The 19699-nt window shown below is 49.1% G+C and overlaps 1 protein-coding gene across 1 annotated transcript in view; it reads left to right on the forward strand.

Moving 5' to 3' along the window:
- The first annotated feature begins 976 nt into the window (after nt 1–976).
- BNIP3L (BCL2 interacting protein 3 like) overlaps nt 977–19699 on the forward strand; it is a 66340-nt gene continuing 47617 nt past the window's right edge. Inside the window, exon 1 of the mRNA XM_040346114.1 lies at nt 977–1101. Coding sequence (XP_040202048.1) covers nt 1062–1101 — 40 coding nt within the window. The 5' untranslated portion in view covers nt 977–1061. The remainder of the gene's footprint in view (nt 1102–19699) is intronic.

The following is a 19699-nucleotide window of genomic DNA, read 5'->3' on the forward strand; positions in this document are numbered from 1 at the left end:
TTATATGTTGGTGTACATCTATATACCTATGGTTAGTATTATATGTTGGTGTACATCTATATACCTATGGTTAGTATTATATGTTGGTGTACATCTATATACCTATGGTTAGTATTATATGTTGGTGTACATCTATATACCTATGGTTCGTGTTATATACTGGTTGCAGTAGTTGTTCCTCTGCTCCTGATTACTGATAGGATGACTGGTGGTTTTCCCAGGATTGGGCCTCCCCTCTGATCACACCGGTGACTTGTCCTCAATGTTCCCCTATGGGGGAAGTTCCTCCACTCACTGCGCAGGCGCAAACTTCCCGACGGAAATCCCCGAACCTCGCCCGGCATCCAGGCTCATTCTTTAACATCCCCGTGGATTGGAGGATGTTAAAAAAAGAGCCAGGAGGCCGAGCAAGCGAAGCGAGCCGTCCGAGCACAGCGAGGACGTGAGGCCGACTGGCCACTTTCCTCTAAGTCCACGTCGCCCTGGATGCCGGCCGCCGTTCGGGGATTTCCGTCAGCAAGTTTGCACCTGCGCAAACCTGCACTTTCCCGATGGCTGGAACCATCTCTGCGCCTCAGTTCGCGCATGCGCTGGAACTTCTGTGATACCTGGAACCAGCACGGCAGATCACCGGCCCTGTCCTGGGTGGAGGCACAGCCCACTATATTATTAATCCCACTCTTCCACATAGTGAAGGTTCTGGCTCTTTTATTTGCCTACAGATTTAGTGTAATATCCCCAACCCCCCAGAAGAGGGCTACACCTACAATGCCCTCAGCTGAACCTCTGAGAATAATAAACACAGGAAGGGCCAGGCAACCAGAATTGTCAGAAGCAACTCTGCCATTCAATTCTCATCAGCCTGACAGCCAGGCACTCTGCATTTCCCTTCTCCTTCCAGCAGATCAGGCTTCTCAGGAGTTAAAAAGTTTGTTTGGAAGGATCACGTGACCGTCTGTCCCCTCCCCCGCACCTCAGGTGATGATGCGGAGTGACGTGTCGCGGGGTGTGGCTACGCAGTGCGGCTCCGTCTCCCTAGCAAGATACAGGCTGTCGCCGTCATGTCTGACAACAATAACGGGGAAGAGCCCGCGTTGCACGGTGAGTCTAACGCGCCACCCGCCCGCTCCGCCGTCTCCGGTAATGGCGGCTGTGTGAGGCGGAGGCGCGAAATTCTTTTCCGTTTGGCCTCCGTGCGGGAGCGAGACGGGGAGGGGCGTCTGAGACAAACATTGCATTGTGCCAATCGGGGATGAGTGTCAAACGTGTGGGCGGGGATTGGAGAAAGAATGTAACGTGCTGACCAATCAGCGGGCGGGGAGGGTGTTGTGGGGTTGGTTGTGTTTTCAGGAGGCACACAGTATTGTTATTGTCATATAGAGGGACTGATACCCCGTATGTTATCCCTCTCCCCGTAGACTGACACTACTCCATAGATTGCAGGGTAGGGAAACATCCCCAATAGACTGATACCATAGAGAAGCCTCATAGACTGTACCTCATATATTACACCCTCCTATAGACTGCAACCATAGAGGAGCCTAATAGACTGTACCCTCATAGACTGATACCATAGAGAAGCCTCATAGACTGTACCTCATATATTACACCCTCCTATAGACTGCAACCATAGAGGAGCCTAATAGACTGTACCCTCATAGACTGATACCATAGAGAAGCCTCATAGACTGTACCTCATATATTACACCCTCCTATAGACTGATACCATAGAGGAGCCTAATAGACTGTACCCTCATAGACTGATACCATAGAGAAGCCTCATAGACTGTACCTCATATATTACACCCTCCTATAGACTGATACCATAGAGGAGCCTAATAGACTGTACCATCATAGACTGATACCATAGAGAAGCCTCATAGACTGTACCTCATATATTACACCCTCTTATAGACTGATACCATAGAGGAGCCTAATAGACTGTACCCCCATAGACTGATACCGTAGAGAAGCCTCATAGACTGTACCTCATATATTACACCCTCTTATAGATTGATACCATAGAGAAGCCTCATAGACTGTACCTCATATATTACACCCTCTTAGACTGCAACCATAGAGGAGCCCAATAGACTGTACCCCCATAGACTGATACCATAGAGAAGCCTCATAGACTGTACCTCATATATTACACCCCCCATAGACTGATACCATAGAGGAGCCTCATATATTGTACCCCATATATTACACACCCATAGATTGATACCATAGAGGAGCCTGGTAGACTGTACCCCATATATTACACCCCCCCCCCCCCCATAGACTGATACCATAGAGGAGCCTGGTAGACTGTACCCCATATATTACAACCCCCCCCCCCCCCCATAGACTGATACCATAGAGGAGCCTGGTAGACTGTACCCCATATATTACAACCCCCCCCATAGACTGATGCCATAGAAGAGCCTGGTAGACTGTACCCCATATATTACAACCCCCCCCATAGACTGATGCCATAGAAGAGCCTGGTAGACTGTACCCCATATATTACAACCCCCCCATAGACTGATACCATAGAGGAGCCTCAGACTGTACCCCATATATTACACATTCATAGACTAATACCATAGAGATCCCCCATAGACTATATACTATGGGGGATAACCTGTCCACCTTTAGGAGTTCCCTGAAAATTAATTTATTCCGGAAAGCCTATCCCACACCCACCTAACAACTGTCCCCGAGTCACCCCAATCACATCATTCCACGCAGCTCTTGTACCACCACCCCCTCCCTTTTAGAATGTAAGCTCTACAAGCAGGGCCCTCCCGTCCCTTCTGTATTGAACTGTAATTGTGCTGCCCCCCCTCTACATTGTAAAGCGCTGCGTAAACTGTTGGCGCTATATAAATCATGTATAATAATGGATTACAAGGTAAAGAGACCCCCCCCCATAGACTGTATGCTATGAATTATTGGGTAAGGAGACCCCCCATAGACTATATACAATGGATTGCAGCATGTCTACACCACACAGACGAGATACAATCTGGTGCAGCTGTGCATGACAACCAATCAGCTGTCTTCAGCTTTCTCAGTTAAGCTTTGAAGATGAAAGCTAGAAGCTGATTGGCTGCCTTGCACATCTGCTCCAGTTTTGATAACTCTGGACCCCATAGACTGGATACAATGTATTGCAGTATACGTGGATTCTGTGCTACCAACACCTGAATCTATAACCAATTCACTCCCTCTTTATCTCGTACCTCAACTACTGCAAGTCCCCCCCCCGTCCTCACAGGATTACATTTACATAAACTATCACCTATTCAGTCCATAATGAATGCTGCTGCCCGGCTCATCCACCTTACCAACCGCTCTGTGTCTACTACCGCTCTCTGCCAATCGCCCCACTGGCTGCCACTCACCCAACAAATTAAATTCAAAATACTGACTGCAAAGCTATCCGCAGCTTTTCCCTGAGCTACATCACTGACATGGTCTCAAATACCAACCAAACCATCCCCTCCTGAGCCTTCCTGCTCTCTAGTTCCCTCATCGCCTCCTGTCATGTTCGCCTCCAGGACTTCGCCCATCCTATGGAACTCCTTACCCCAATCTGTCCAACTATCTCCCATTCTATCCGCCTTTAGGCAATCCTGGAGTACCCATCTATTTAAGCTGGCCATACATTACACAATTGTCTTATTCAATTTCCTTTAGATTTACTTTTGACTTGTAGTGCAAGAACCAGCCTGATTGCATATAAATTGAAAGTGTTTAGGTTTGACCTCATATTATATGGTTTTGGTAAATCTAATGGAAAATTTGTATAATGTATGGCCAGCCTTCGAGAAGCCTATCCTGCCTCTACCCCAGGCGTCTCAAACTGGCGGCCCTCCAGCTGTTGCAAAACTACAAGTCCAATGAGGCATTGCAAGAATGACAGTTACCAGCATGACTCCCACAGGCAGAGGCATGATGGGACTTGTAGTTTTACAACAGCTGGAGGGCCACCAGTTTGAGACCCTTGCTCTACCCAGTAACTGAACCTTTATTTCCTCCATTACTGAAGGCTCTTACAGCTGCTGTGCTATAACATAGACCTTCTGTACATGACTTCTAGGGATGGACATACCTTTTCACTTCTCTCCTAGGAGAGATGGTAATGTTCGTACAGGAATGTCATTATACCAACACCAGTATTTGTTCTACCAACAATCATGCGGGTAATGTTGCTCTTTCTTGTAATGAAGCCCGGGATTCTTTGTAAGCTGAATTCCTTGGATGCAGGTGATATATTTGGTAGATAAAAATGAGTTCTAAACAACTGAAGGTGAGTGAGCTCTAATTGCTGCGACTCAAGTTGCAGAAAAAAAAAAAAGTTCCTGCCCTACTTTTCTGCATCTTTCTTGCGACATGAGATCCATAGACTGCAATTCTAAAATCACCAATGTTGCAAGGAAGTCGTTTAATTGCTTTATCCTTATGACTTATAAGGGTTTTTGTAAGTTAAATAATATGTGTCACATTCTATATTGTTATAACTGGCCAAAGTTCACAAAACATTAAAGCCGCACTGGAAGTCGCACAACTTTGGGGTTGCAGCAGTGTGAACCGAGCCCCCCCACATAAAAGTTAAATCAGCAGCTACACATACTGTAGCTGCTGACTTGTAATATTAGGACACTTACCTGTCCTGCAATCCAGCAATGTCGTCACCCTAGCCAGTGTTTCCATCGGCTCTTGGGTGCTGCCGCCGGCATAGCCTGTAAGTGAAACCAGCAGTGAAGCATTGCGACTTCACAGCCAACTTACCTACTGTGCATGGATGAAGTGCACTGAGCTTTCTGAATGGCCCGACAGCAGGGAAGGAGGAGGGGGACTGAATATCTGACATACCTTGCTGCGGCGCAGGCCGACGGAAGTGGGAACAGGTACCTGCTCCCCCCCCCGAAAGGTGGCAAATGTGGCACCAGTGGGTGAGGATACAGATAAGCGGAGCTTCCACTTTTGGGTGGAACTCCGCTTTATTACAGTACTGAGACACATTGAGGGTACATATACATCTGCTCACAGGTCATTACAGCACACGTAGTACCACTTGGTGTGTTAATGCGCATGTCCTATGTGTGTCCATGCACCAAAAAATGCTCCTGATCATACATTATATATATATATATATATAATTTTTTTTTTATCATACAGCAGAGCAGTATGTGGCAATACAATGCCTGCCTGCACATGATTGTTCAAGGGACAATAATATTTAGACCCTTTTTTTCTGAGGGTAAGACTTGCATACAATGGTGAACGGTTATCGTAAAATTGGGGACACAGGCAAATCGCATCTATGCAGGGCAAAGTGACAGAATGTGTGTAAAGCTTATTCTGTCTCAGCCAGTACTTCCAGGTACGAGGAGGCCTACCACTGTTAGGGCTCTTTCACACGTCAGCTCAGTTTTTTAGATCAGTTTTTTTTTCATCAGTTGATCCGTTTTTTCGTCAGTTTTCCATCCGTTTTTCCATCCGTTTTTTCATCCTTTTTTTTTTTGGGGGGGGCTTTTTACATATTTTGATGAAAAACGGATGTTAGCGGATCAGATGGTAAACGGATCATCCGCTAATGTCCGTTTTTTGTCCGTTCCGTTTTTTTGACGGAAGAAAAATAGGGTTTTCTTCCGTCCAAAAAAGCGGAACTTAACGCAGACGGATGCTAACGGACGTTAGCGGATGCTCATCCGCTAACAGACGTTAACGGACGTCCAAAAAACGGACGAACGGAGCGGACGTGTGAAAGAGCCCTTACAGTATGGAGGGGGGATTGACCGATAACAGATGACACGGGTGTGTTGGTGGTGGCTGTGATAGGGGAGCCCTAGAGAGGTGAGTATCAGTGGGTTTGGGACCTGAATGTGGAAAGTGACCACGTTTTCAATGTATGTTCTGTGTCGTTTCTATGAAATAGTTCTTCGTTCTGCACCATGGTATAGTAAACCCCGGCTCCCCCTGCATTGCTCTTTGCTCTGAATGGCCCTAGAAGCCCATTGATACATTGAAATGCCGCAATCAGCACTTTCCTGAAAAATCTGCTGTGTGTGGTTGTGCGCAGGAAATGAACACTCATTGTGTCCAGTTATGTAATCCCTGTGTGTTTATACAGCTTGTTTTGTAGGTGCTGCTATCTGTGTATATTTGGATGTATGCTTTCTAGGAGCGGTGCTTGGCTTGTAGCCTGTAATAAAGAAAGGTGAATGGCCTCATGTGTAGGCGTTGGAGAAGGGAGGTGTGTGTATTAGGAGAGGACTAAAAATCCCTACTGGGGGCCCCCCGTTTATTGAAGGCATGTAAATCAGTGTGAAGCCAAATCTTTATTCTTTGCTTAGGATAAAGTGGTGAAGGGTTAAAGCCCTTGTTGGGTTTTTATTGCTGTCTACATCCCTGATGGGGAGTTCCAGTTTAATTCAGTGAATTTTGAGACTCTTATCTGTATTCTGATTTGATAAGAAATCCCAGACCCCTTGTAGCTGGCCATATACATATTCCTCTATCCACACAATTGAGGTGGATGGATGCAGCTGATTGGAACATTTTGCAGAATGTCCCGGACAGAAGGGGGGGGGGGGGGTTACCGTATAGAATAGATAGTGTCAGCTCTGGTTGGTGGTGCCTGGTGCTTTTAAAGCACTGTTCGTTTTATTTATTTTTTTACTTGAAATGTCACAGTATGACATTTTCATTTGTATTACTAAAACCCAGAACCTGCATTCACTATATCTGATCGTACACATAACACAGGAATGCAATTATTTTAGTAAATATAAAAAACAAAATACCTTTTCTCTTCAGCAGAATAAAGCAGTCTTGTGATTTCTATCAGTTCCTGTTGAAGCTTGTAGGAGGAGTTTTCATACTGCACTGGCTGTCCTATGAAGCTGCAGGGCTCTTGACCCTCTGTCTGGACAGTGCTGATTGGCCCTGTGCTAATCACATGCACCCTCCCAAGAAAAAAAAAATTAATATACACCAAACTGAGCATGTGCAGCCTGACTCCAAAGGCTCTGTTTTATCCAGACTTTTCCAGGGGGACAGTGCAGGCAGGGGGAGATCTGTGCATACAATGTCAAGCAGCCTTTTTACACAATGCAGAGGTTTAAAGTGATACTTAAGCTTTGTTTAAAAAAATAAATAAAAATAGCAAACATGTCATACTTACCTCCACTGTGCAGCTCGTTTTGCACAGAGTGGCCCCGAACATCCTCTTCTGGGGTCCCTCTGGGGCTCCTCCTGCATTAGATAACCCCCTAGGGAGAGCGCTCTCCCAAGGGGGTTACCTTGCGGGCGTGCTCCTGAGTCATTCATTCGGTGTCCATAGCCGCTGAGTGTATGACTCGGCCTCGCCCCATCATTGGTTTTGATTGACAGCAGCGGGAGCCGATGGCTGCGCTGCTATTAATCTAGCCAATTGACTCAGTGGAGAGAAGGGCGGCGGGGATGCACAGAAGAGATGAAGGGGCTCAAATAAGTAAAACGCACTGCGATCTGTGAACTAAACTGGGCGTGTCATTAACTTTAATGACACCTGCAGCGGTTCGCAGAGGACAGTGTAAACTGCCTGTGGGAGAGGAGCGATGCTGGAATTGCGCTGGTTCCCGCATCACATTAGTGTGACCCCAGGGTGAATGTGATTGCTTAATTCAGGGCTTGACAAATTTTGCTTGGAATCTAGGAGCCAGCTAAAAAATTTAGGAGCCAGGAACGCGCCCCATCCCGCCGAGTTTGCGTGCAGAAGCGAACGCATACGTGAGTAGCGCCCGCATATGAAAGAGGTGTTCAAACCACACATGTGAGGTATCGTTGCGATTGGTAGAGCGAGAGCAATAATTCTAGACCTCCTCTAACTCAAAACATGCAACCTGTAGAATTTTTTAAATGTCGCCTATGGAGATTTTAAAGGGTAAAAGTTTGTCGCCATTCCACAAGCGGACGCAATTTTGAAGGTATCTAGTAATCAGGACCTTATGGAATGTCAACTGGCAACTTTGTACCATCAGAAGCAATGACGTAGCAAGAGACTAAAGTGTACCTGTCACTCATGTCTGATGGAAGCCGTGCCATCACTGTGCTAGGAGGCTCTTTGTAGCCTCTGTATTAATGTAACTCATTTTACGTCGGCTTTAATTGGGTTCAATAAATGAATGGCTGGCGTTTTGTGTAAAAGTGACACTAACACCTTTTTTGTGGCACTTTAAGCGTCTTTGGCTTACGTCTGTGTTTTTCCATTGTGTCTGCTGCTGGCTGCTCGGTAAACATGTCTCATTATTAAAGTGTTTTGTAGATCCCAGCGGGTCCCATGGCTTGTACAATGAGCGCCTGGGTCTGGTACATTAATGAGAGGATTAGGAGAGGTTGTGGGTGTCACCAGGTTAGTGGTGTGCGTGCTTCTCTGCACGATGGATCAGCTGGATGGAGCTCTGTACACACCCTGAGGTCTCCGCACACTGCCCTCTCCCCCCACCTTCTCATCCATTCACAGCAGAGGAATGGCAGTCTGGGAGTATTTCAGGACAGAGATTTACATGGAAAAGCGGGACAGATTATATGGAAATAGCTTCTGTCTAGATTGAAGTCAAGGAATGGCGGAGGGCTGACCTGGGGCTCATGGCTGTTGCTGAGCGGATGGAGACAAGTGATAGGAAGCGTTTTACCATAAAACGGGGAAATTATTTTATTCTAGTTAACAATTTGCGCACTGGATTTATTTTACAAATCCTGGTACGTTGTCTCCACTGTGACCTGCAGAGTTAGGCCCCTGCCGGCAGACCTTATATTTTGTTTCATATAAAGTCACCTGCAAAGCTTACTTGCCGTATATACTCGAGTATAAGCCGACCCGAATATAAGCCGAGGCACCTAATTTTACCACAAAAAACTGGGAAAAGGTATTGACTCGAGTATAAGCCTAGGGTGTCCATGTGCATGCCTCACTGTGTCCCATGTGCATGCCTCACTGTGCCCCATGTGCATGCCTCACTGTGCCCATGACTAGACTTGACGTTTAACATGGGAGTCTATGGAAGGGGTGCACGGCTTTGAATGATCGGTGCTCCCCAGCTGTAGGTTCTCCAGACGACAAACTTTGCACACTTGGGCCTCATTCACACTATGGGCCGTTCGGGTCCGTCTGTCACGGACCTGAACGGCCACTCCATGCATCGCTATGGAGCGTCGGATGTCAACGGAGACATGTTCGCTGACATCCGATCCGCTAAAAGCAGACGTATGGAGGCCACGTCCCCATCCGTCCATGCGGATTGGATCGGGTAAGATCTGATGAAAACGGACATGCTGTCTGTTTTCATCAGATCGCTCCATAGGAGACAGCGGTGCCCGACAAGCCCCTCCCCGCTCAGTGGGCAGAGAGGAGCTTGTCATCCGTCGGCTCAGCGGAGATCTGCGGACTGAGCTGACGGGAGCAGGTGGACTCCGTAGCGACAGAGTCCGCCTGTGTGAATGAGGTCTTATAGAGGAGAAATGGGGCTACATGTGTGCCCAGTTCCGTATCCAGGGGACCTACGACTGGCCAGTACCAGGTCCCCAAAGTCACTGGAGAAATTACTGTTTAACATGGGAGTCTATGGAAGGGGTGCCCGACTTTGAAAAATCGGTGCTCTCCGGCCGTAGGTCCCCCGGACAACAAACGTTGCACACTTGTAGACGAAGAGTGGGGCTACATGTGTGCCAAGTACCAGGTCTCCAAAGTCTGGGAGATCAGGCACAAAAAGGTGACTCGAGTCTAAGCCGCGGGGGGCATTTTTCAACACAAAAAAAATGTGCTGAAAAACTCGGCTTATACTCGAGTATACCAGGGCTCGACAAATCCTGGGCGCCATCTGGTGGTGAGCCGTTGGTATTACAAGTTATTACCACCAGATGTGTAAGCTGGCGCCATCTGGTGGTGGCCGTTGATATTACAAGTTAAGCATTACAAGTTAAACAGCAATTCTAATGTAATTTTTCACTATTTTCACTGCCATCTTCTTCCCTCTAATTAGAACCCCCAAACATTATATATATTTTTTATCCTAACACCCTAGAGAATAAAATGGCGATCGTTGCAATACTTTCTGTCACGCCATAGTTGCGCAGCGGTCTTACAAGCGCACTTTTTTTGTGAAAAAATTACACTTTTTTTATTAAAAAATAAGACAACAACAGTAAAGTTATCCCCATTTTTTTTTTATATTGTGAAAGATGATGTTATGCCGAGTAAATTCATACCCAACATGTCACGCTTCAAAATTGCGTCCGCTCGTGGAATGCCGACAAACTTTTACCCTTTAAAATCTTCATAGGCGACGTTTAAAAAAAATCTACAGGTTGCATGTTTTGAGTTAGAGAGGAGGTCTAGGACTAGAATTATTGCTCTCGCTCTACCAATCGCGGCGATACCTCACATGTGTGGTTTGAACACCGTTTACATATGCGGTCGCTGCTCATGTATGTGTTCGCTTCTGCGCGCAAGCTCGTCGGGACGGGGTGCGTTTTCTGGCTCCTAACTTTTTTAGCTGGCTCCGAGATTCCAAGCAAATTTGTCAACCCCTGGAGTATACAGTATATTGAATCCCCACAGCCCTATAGACACAAGATGAAATTTCAAACCAGGCTGACAGTGCAGATGTAATCTTCAGATGCCAGGCATGGGAGATGGGTGCAGGTTCTTCATAGATAAATGCATATAGTCAGGGTATGTTTCCTAGGGCAGTGATGTATAGAGAGGGTACATAAATCAAACAATCACACTGGGGCGTGGTAAATGTCAAATTTGACAGCGCATCCAGAAAGTATTCACAGCGCTTCACTTTTTCCACATTTTGTTATGTTACAACCTTATTCCAAAATTGGATTAAATTCATTATTTTCCTCAAAATTCTACAGACAATACCCCATAATGATAACGTGAAAGAAGTTTGTTTGAAATCTTTGCAAATTAATAAAAAAATAACAAAAAATCACATGTACATATGTTTACAGCCTTTGCTCAATACTTTGTTGAAGCCCCTTTGCCACCAATTACAGCCTCAAGTCTGAGTATGATGCTACAAGCTTTGCACACCTATTTTTGGGCAGTTTCTCCCATTTTTCTTTGCAGGACCTCTCAAGCTCCATCAGGTTGGACGAGGAGAGTTGGTGCTCAGCCATTTTCAGATCTCTCCAGAGATGTTCAATCGGGTTCAAGTCTGGGCTCTGGCTGGGCCACTCAACATTCACAGATTTATCTTGTTATTATCTTGGCTGTGTGCTTAGGGTCTGTGTCCTGTTGGAAGATGAGCCTTTGCCCCAGTATAAGGTTCAGAGCGTTCTGGAGAAGGTTTTCATCAAGGATGTCTCCATACATTGCTGCATTCTTCTTTCCTTCGATCCTGACTAGTCTCTCAGTTTCTGCTGCTAAAAAACATCCACACAGAATGATGCTGCCACCACCATGCTTCACTGTAGGGATGGTATTGGACAGTAGAGCGCTGTGAATATTTTCTTAATGCACTGTACCTTACCTTTTCACCTTTGTCGTTGCGTTTATGCATGCAATTATTTTTTACACACACCTTAAAGCGGGGGTTCACCCTAAAAAATATTCTAACATTACATTCAGCTCATACCGACATTGACAGTATGCAGATCTTTTTTTTTTTTTGCTGTACATACCTCGTATAGCTATTTTCTTAGCCGGCTTCCGGGTAGTGAATCCCGCGGGAGTGGGCGTTCCTATGCAGCAGTTAGTGATTGACGTGATGACAAAAACGACCCCCCCGTCACATAAGGAGAGTCACGAGTTGCCGAAAGAAGCCGAACGTCGAGTCGGCGCTCAACGGCGCCTGCGCACCGACGTTCGGCAACTCGTGACGTTCCTTATGCGACGGGTGGGGGAGTTTTTGTCATCAGGTCAATCACTAAAGGCTGCATAGGAATGTCCACTCCCGCAGGATTCACTACCCGGAAGCCGGCTAAAAAAATAGCAATACGAGGTATGTACAGCAAAAAAAAAAGATCTGCAATGTCGGTAGTGAGCTGAATGTGATGTTAGAATTTTTTTTTAGGGTGAACCCCCGCTTTAATGTGAATCTGCTTTGCTAATACAAGTTAAGGTAAGTGCCCTTTTCCCAACAGTTTGCTATCACTTGCCTTGTACTCTCCTGACACTCCATTCAGCTACAGGGAGTAGACGGGAAGCCCTGTGTAAGCTCCAAGTCACAACCTAGACAGAGATGAGACTCATTCTCTACCTCCAAGTGACAGAGCTGGGATCTTGAACACATTCTGCACCAGCGCTGTCATATGGAACAGAACACATTGCTTCCCACACCCATATATACCAGACATTCTCTTCACTCCTGGCAGATGAACAAAGCAGATTTGTTCACGTGTGGCTAGGGGACAGTAAAACCAGATGGCTGTGCTGTGGTTTTACCACCCCCCCCAATTGCCTGCTTGAACCTGGGCATGCAGCCACTCAGGACTGTGTAAGATGTGCTGGCCACATCAAAAATGTAAACCGCATGTCTCATTTGGCAAGCCTTCCTCCTGCCAAATGTAACTAATGCAAGTCTGTGGGTCCGCACTGTGACAACCCTGCATTGCACACAATTGTGGCATGGTAGTGCAGCAATTGTAGGGTTAAATCAAGTTGTGAGGAGTCAACAGATTGCCTTTTCACTAGGGGTGCAACGGATCAAAAAACTCACGGTTCGGATCGTTCCTCGGATCAGGAGTCACGGATCAGATCATTTTTCGGATCGGCAAAAAAAAAAAAACTCCCCACTGTTATATACACACACATCTCCCCCCCCCCACTGTAATATACACATCTCCCCCCCCCCCCACTGTTCACCCCCCCCTCACCAACTATAGTACCCCCTTAGTGCAGACCCCCCCTCCTCTCAGGGCAAGAGACCCCCCCCCTCCTCTCAGGGCAAGAGACCCCCCCCTCCTCTCAGGGCAAGAGACCCCCCCCTCCTCTCAGGGCAAGAGACCCCCCCCTCCTCTCAGGGCAAGAGACCCCCCCCCTCCTCTCAGGGCAAGAGACCCCCCCCCCCCTCCTCTCAGGGCAAGAGACCCCCCCCCCCTCCTCTCAGGGCAAGAGACCCCCCCCCCCTCCTCTCAGGGCAAGAGACCCCCCCCCCTCCTCTCAGGGCAAGAGACCCCCCCCCCTCCTCTCAGGGCAAGAGACCCCCCCCCCTCCTCTCAGGGCAAGAGACCCCCCCCCCTCCTCTCAGGGCAAGAGACCCCCCCCCCCTCCTCTCAGGGCAAGAGACCCCCCCCCCCCTCCTCTCAGGGCAAGAGCCCCCCCCCCCCTCCTCTCAGGGCAAGAGACCCCCCCCCCCTCCTCTCAGGGCAAGAGACCCCCCCCCCTCCTCTCAGGGCAAGAGACCCCCCCCCCCTCCTCTCAGGGCAAGAGACCCCCCCCCCTCCTCTCAGGGCAAGAGACCCCCCCCCCTCCTCTCAGGGCAAGAGACCCCCCCCTCCTCTCAGGGCAAGAGACCCCCCCCCCTCCTCTCAGGGCAAGAGACCCCCCCCCTCCTCTCAGGGCAAGAGACCCCCCCCCCTCCTCTCAGGGCAAGAGACCCCCCCCCCTCCTCTCAGGGCAAGAGACCCCCCCCCCCTCCTCTCGGGGCAAGAGCCCCCCCCCCCCCCCTCTCAGGGCAAGAGCCCCCCCCCCCTCCTCTCAGGGCAAGAGACCCCCCCCCCCTCCTCAGGGCAAGAGACCCCCCCCCCCTCCTCAGGGCAAGAGACCCCCCCCCCCCTCCTCAGGGCAAGAGACCCCCCCCTCCTCCTCAGGGCAAGAGACCCCCCCCCCTCCTCAGGGCAAGAGACTCCCCCCCCCCCCCCACCTTCCTCCTCTCAGGGCAAGAGACTTCCCCCCCCCCACCTTCCTCCTCTCAGGGCAAGAGACTTCCCCCCCTCCTCCTCTCAGGGCAAGAGACTTCCCCCCCCCTTCTCCTCTCAGGGCAAGAGACTTCCCCCCCCCCCCCCTTCTCCTCTCAGGGCAAGAGACTTCCCCCCCCTCCTCCTCTCAGGGCAAGAGACTTCCCCCCCCTCCTCCTCTCAGGGCAAGAGACTTCCCCCCCCCTCCTCCTCTCAGGGCAAGAGACTTCCCCCCCCTCCTCCTCTCAGGGCAAGAGACTTCCCCCCCCCTCCTCCTCTCAGGGCAAGAGACTTCCCCCCCCCCTCCTCCTCTCAGGGCAAGAGACTTCCCCCCCCCTCCTCCTCTCAGGGCAAGAGACTTCCCCCCCCCTCCTCCTCTCAGGGCAAGAGACTTCCCCCCCCCCCTCCTCCTCTCAGGGCAAGAGACTTCCCCCCCCCCCTCCTCCTCTCAGGGCAAGAGACTTCCCCCCCCCCCTCCTCCTCTCAGGGCAAGAGACTTCCCTCCCCCCCTCCTCCTCTCAGGGCAAGAGACTTCCCCCCCCCCTCCTCCTCTCAGGGCAAGAGACTTCCCCCCCCCCTCCTCTCAGGGCAAGAGACTCCCCCCCCCCCTCCTCCTCTCAGGGCAAGAGACTTCCCCCCCCCTCCTCCTCTCAGGGCAAGAGACTTCCCCCCCCCCCCCCTCCTCCTCTCAGGGCAAGAGACTTCCCCCCTCCTCCTCTCAGGGCAAGAGACTTCCCCCCCCTCCTCCTCTCAGGGCAAGAGACTTCCCCCCCCCCTCCTCCTCTCAGGGCAAGAGACTTCCCCCCCCCCCTCCTCCTCTCAGGGCAAGAGACTTCCCCCCCCCCCCCTCCTCTCAGGGCAAGAGACTTCCCCCCCCCTCCTCCTCTCAGGGCAAGAGACTTCCCCCCCCCCTCCTCCTCTCAGGGCAAGAGACTTCCCCCCCCCCTCCTCCTCTCAGGGCAAGAGACTTCCCCCCCCCCCCTCCTCCTCTCAGGGCAAGAGACTTCCCCCCCCCCCCCCTCCTCCTCTCAGGGCAAGAGACTTCCCCCCCCCCCCCCTCCTCCTCTCAGGGCAAGAGACCCCCCTCGGGCAGTACAGACACTCCCAGCGTGTGTCACACGAGTGCAGGCTCCTCCTCTGTGGGTGTAAACAGAGGAGGGCCGCCGCCGGGTGTACCAAGATGGCCGCGGCTCCGTGGCTAGCCCCAAGCCGCGGCCTTTCCTAATGTTATTCCTGCCGCTCCGGAGCTAGGCCGAAGCCGCAGCCTTTCCTAGCGTTATGGCCGCAACTCCGGAGGTAGCCCGAAGTCGCGGCCATAACGTTGGGAAAGGCCGCGGCTTCGGCCTAGCTCCGGAGCCGCGGCCATAACATTAGGAAAGCATTCTGTGATGGGGAGCGGAATGTGACACTACACCGGCAGGAGATCAGAGAAGAGGAGGATCTTGCAAATCCACTGCACAGAGCAGGTAAGTATGACATGTTTGTTATGTTAAAAAAAAAAAAAAACACCTTGGGCCAGATTCAGGTAGACTTACGACGGGCATATCAGTAGATACGCCGTCGTAAGTCCGAATCCCCGCCGTTGTATATTTAAGCTTATTCTCGAACTGATATACGCTTAAATATTGCTTAGATACGACCGGCGTAAGTCTCCTACGCCGTCGTGTCTTAACTGCATATTTACACTGGCCGCTAGGGGCGTGTACACTGATTTACGCCTAGAATATGTAAATCAGCTAGATACGCCTATTCATGAACGTACGCCCGGCCGTCGCAGTAAAGATACGCCGTTTACGTAAGGGGTTTTCAGGCGTAAAGATAAACCGCCAAAAAGATGGCGCAGCCAATGTTAAGTATGGACGTCGGAACCGCGTCAAACTTTCCAAGTTTTACGTCGTTTGCGTAACTCGTCCGTGAACGGGGCTGGCCGTAATTTACGTTCATAGCGAAAGCATTGACGATTTGCCGACGTCATTTGGAGCATGCGCACTGGGATATGTCCACGGACGGCGCATGTGCCGTTCGATCGAAACGTCATTTACGCGGGGTCACACTTTAATATACATAAAACACGTCCACAGCTTCAACATTTGAATTAGACGGGCTTACGCCGGCCCTAATACGCTACGCCGCCGTAACTTTGGGCGCAAAATCTTTGAGACTACCATACTCGCCTCTCAAAGTTACGGCGGCGTAGCGTATAGGAGATACACTACGCCCGCCTAAATGTATGTGAATCTCGCCCCTTGCCTTTTATTATCACTTTAAGCAAATAAGAACCACTTTTATTATAATTTTAACCACTTCCATACAGGGCACTTATACACCTTCCTGCCCAGACCAATTTTTAGCTTTCAGCGCTGTTGCACTTTGAATGACAATTGCGTGGTCATGCTACACTGTACCCAAACTAAATTTTTGTAATTTTGTACCCACAAATAGAGCTTTCTTTTGGTGGTATTTGATCACCTCTGGGATATTTATTTTCTGCAATTTTTTTTTTAAAAATGACCGAAAATGTAGAAAAAAAAAGTTTTTTTTTTGTTTCTGTTAAAAACATTGGAAATAAGTAAGTTTTCTCTTTCACTGATGGGCACTGATGGTACTGCACTGACGGGCACTGATGGGCACCGATGAGGTGGCACTGATGTGGTGGCATTGATGGGCACTAATATGCGGCACGGATGGTCACTGATAGGCGGCACGGATAGGCAGCATGGATGGGCACATATAGGCGGCACGGATAGGCGGCACGGCTGGGCACGGATAGGCGGCACGGCTGGGCACGGATAGGCGGCATGGATGGGCACGGATTGGCGGCATGGATGGGCACTGATCGGTGGCACGGATGAGCACTATTGTATGTGTTGTACTAATGGATGCCAATCAGTGCCAAACAATGCCTGCCAATCAGTGATGCCCATTGTGGGCACTGATTGGCATTCATTGCGGCACTGATTGGCATCCATTTTCTGTGTCCTCCTCATCCCTGGTGGTCTAGGGTGGCATCTTTTTTTTTATTTATGGTGGTCTATTTGCCCATCCCTGGTGGTCCAGTGGGCATCCTTGGGGGGGCTGTGCTGATGATCGATCAGCACAAACCCCCCCCCCCCCCCCCCCGTCACAGGAGCAGCCGATCGGCTCTCCTCTACTCGCGTCTGACAGACGCGAGTGAGGAAAAGCCGATTACCGGCTTTTCCTATTGACATCGTGATCAGCCGTGATTGGACACGGCTGATCACGTGGTAAAGAGTCTCCGTGAGAGACTCTTTACCTTGATTGGTGTTGCGGGGTGTCAGACTGACACCCTGCAACAACGATCGCAGCGATGCGCGCCCCCGATTCCTGAGGACGTCATATGACGTCCAGTCAGGATTCTACAACCACTTTGCCGACGTCAATTTGTAATTGGCGGGCGGCAAGTGGTTAAGTAGTTGAGATGGGAAGTGAAAGTGGTGTCAAGACGGCTGCTTCAGCTTCAAAGGGTTATATTGTGGAGATGCAAGTTTGTAGTCATTTCAGAGTAATTGGTTCTAATACAGGGGGAACATTGCTACAAGTGTTGGGGGGGGGGGGGGGGGTGTTGGCTGGAGTTTGGATTTAAAGGAAAGGGGTTGTAAAGGTTCATGTTTTTTCACCTTAATGCATTAAGATGAAAAAACATCCAGCGATTAGCGCCCCCCCAGCCCGCCCGTTTACTTACCTGAGCCCTTGAATGTTCCGCATCGCGAACGCGCATGCTTCTCGACCGGGCTTTTCGGCTCGTCTCAGCTTATTAATTGGATGATTGATAGCGGCGTAGCCATTGGCTCCCGCTGCTATCAATCAAATCAATGATGCGGGGGGCGGGGCCGAGTGATGCAGTTTCTTCCATAGTTTAAAGCGGAGGTCCACACAAATTTCATTTTATTTTTTTAAAGCCAGCAGCTACAAATACTGCAGCTGCTGACTTTATAAAAATGGACACTTACCTGTCCAGCGCGCCCACGATGTCGCCAGCCGAGGCCGAGCAATCGCTCGTGTCTCGGCTGCCTCCGCCGCCATCCTCAGTGAGGGAATCAGGAAATGAAGCGTTGCGGCTTCACTGCCCAATTCCCTGCCGCGCCCTCACTGGTCCCCACTGTCTTCTGGGACCAGTGTGTTTCCCAGAAGGCAGCGCGGGGGGGGGGGGGGGGGGTGACACGAAGGGGCATGACTCCCAGAAGTGGGTGCAACTACCTGTATTATACAGGTATCTTTACCCCCCTCCCCCGAAAGGTGCCAAATGTGACACCGGGGGGGGGGGGGGGTTCCGAAAAGCGGAAGTTCACTTTTTGTGTGGATCTCTGCTTTAAGTTCTTCTTTTGGAATATGAAAGCGCTCATTCAGCTGTGTGTTTATCTCCTAACACATACCCTAACCCCTGGTTTAAGTTATAACAATTCCATAAGCCTCACAAAGGGCATCTATTCATATGTGCTGACATCATATTGTTATATATACATCATGTTGTACCAGGCTCTATGTAATCTGATAACGTGGAACGCCTTATCCGTTGCTTAGATTTATACTAGTCTGTCTGTTTGTAGTGAGAGATCCAAAAATGCTTTCATTCAGAACAGGGATCTCCAAACTTTTCAGTACAATGGCCACATTGTATGTTTTACAGATGATTGTGGTTTAGAACATAAGTGCCTATTGGGGTCCTTTATTGGAGTTCCCCTTCACATCAAGTTTCCTATCAGTCATCCCCCTATATATCGGGGTCTCTACTAGAGTTCCCCCCATACATCAGGGTCACATCTAGAGACTGCCCTCACATCAGGGTCACATCTAGAGACTACCCATACATCAGGGTCACATCTAGAGACTGCCCTTACATCAGGGTCACATCTAGTGACTGCCCTTACATCAGGGTCACATCTAGAGACTGCCCTCACATCAGGGTCACATCTAGAGACTGCCCTCACATCAGGGTCACATCTAGAGACTGCCCTCACATCAGGGTCACATCTAGAGACTGCCCTCACATCAGGGTCACATCTAGAGACTGCCCTTACATCAGGGGCACCATTAGAGTCCCCAAAAGAGTAGAGATGCACCGAAAATTGTGTTTTTGGCATTTTGCTAATTTTACTGTGCTTATGGTGTGTTTTTCATAGGTCATGTGAGTTATTGTGACTTAAACGTAACATGAGTGCATTATTGATGCGCTTTACGGAGATGCATTTTTTTTTTTTTTTTCCATTTAAAACTCCTTTAACCACTTGCTTACTGGGCACATATACCCCCTTCCTGCCCAGGCGAAATTTCAGCTTTCGGCACTGTCACACTTTGAATGACAATTGCGCGGTCGTGCAACATGGCTCCCAAACAAAATTGACGTCCTTTTTTTCCCACAAATAGAGCTTTCTTTTGGTGGTATTTGATCACCTCTGCGGTTTTTATTTTTTTGCGCTATAAACAAAAATAGAGCGACATTTTTGAAAAAAACTATATTTTTTAGTTTTTGCTATAATAAATATCCCATTTTAAAAAAAAATAAACTTTTTTTTTTTTTCAGTTTAGTCCGATACGTATTCTTCTACATATTTCTGGTAAAAAAAAAATTCGCAATAAGCGTATAGTGATTGGTTTGCGCAAACGTTATAACGCCTACAAAATAGGGGATAGAATTATTACTTTTTTTTTTTAATTTTTTTATTGGCGGCGATCTGTGATTTTTGTCATGACTGCGATATTACGGCGGACACATCGGACACTTTTGACACATTTTTGGGACCATTCACATTTATACAGCGAACAGTGCTATAAAAATGCACTCATTACTGTATAA

This window comes from Rana temporaria, chromosome 3, assembly GCF_905171775.1.
Source record: "Rana temporaria chromosome 3, aRanTem1.1, whole genome shotgun sequence".
NCBI classification, from domain to species: Eukaryota; Metazoa; Chordata; class Amphibia; order Anura; family Ranidae; genus Rana; species Rana temporaria.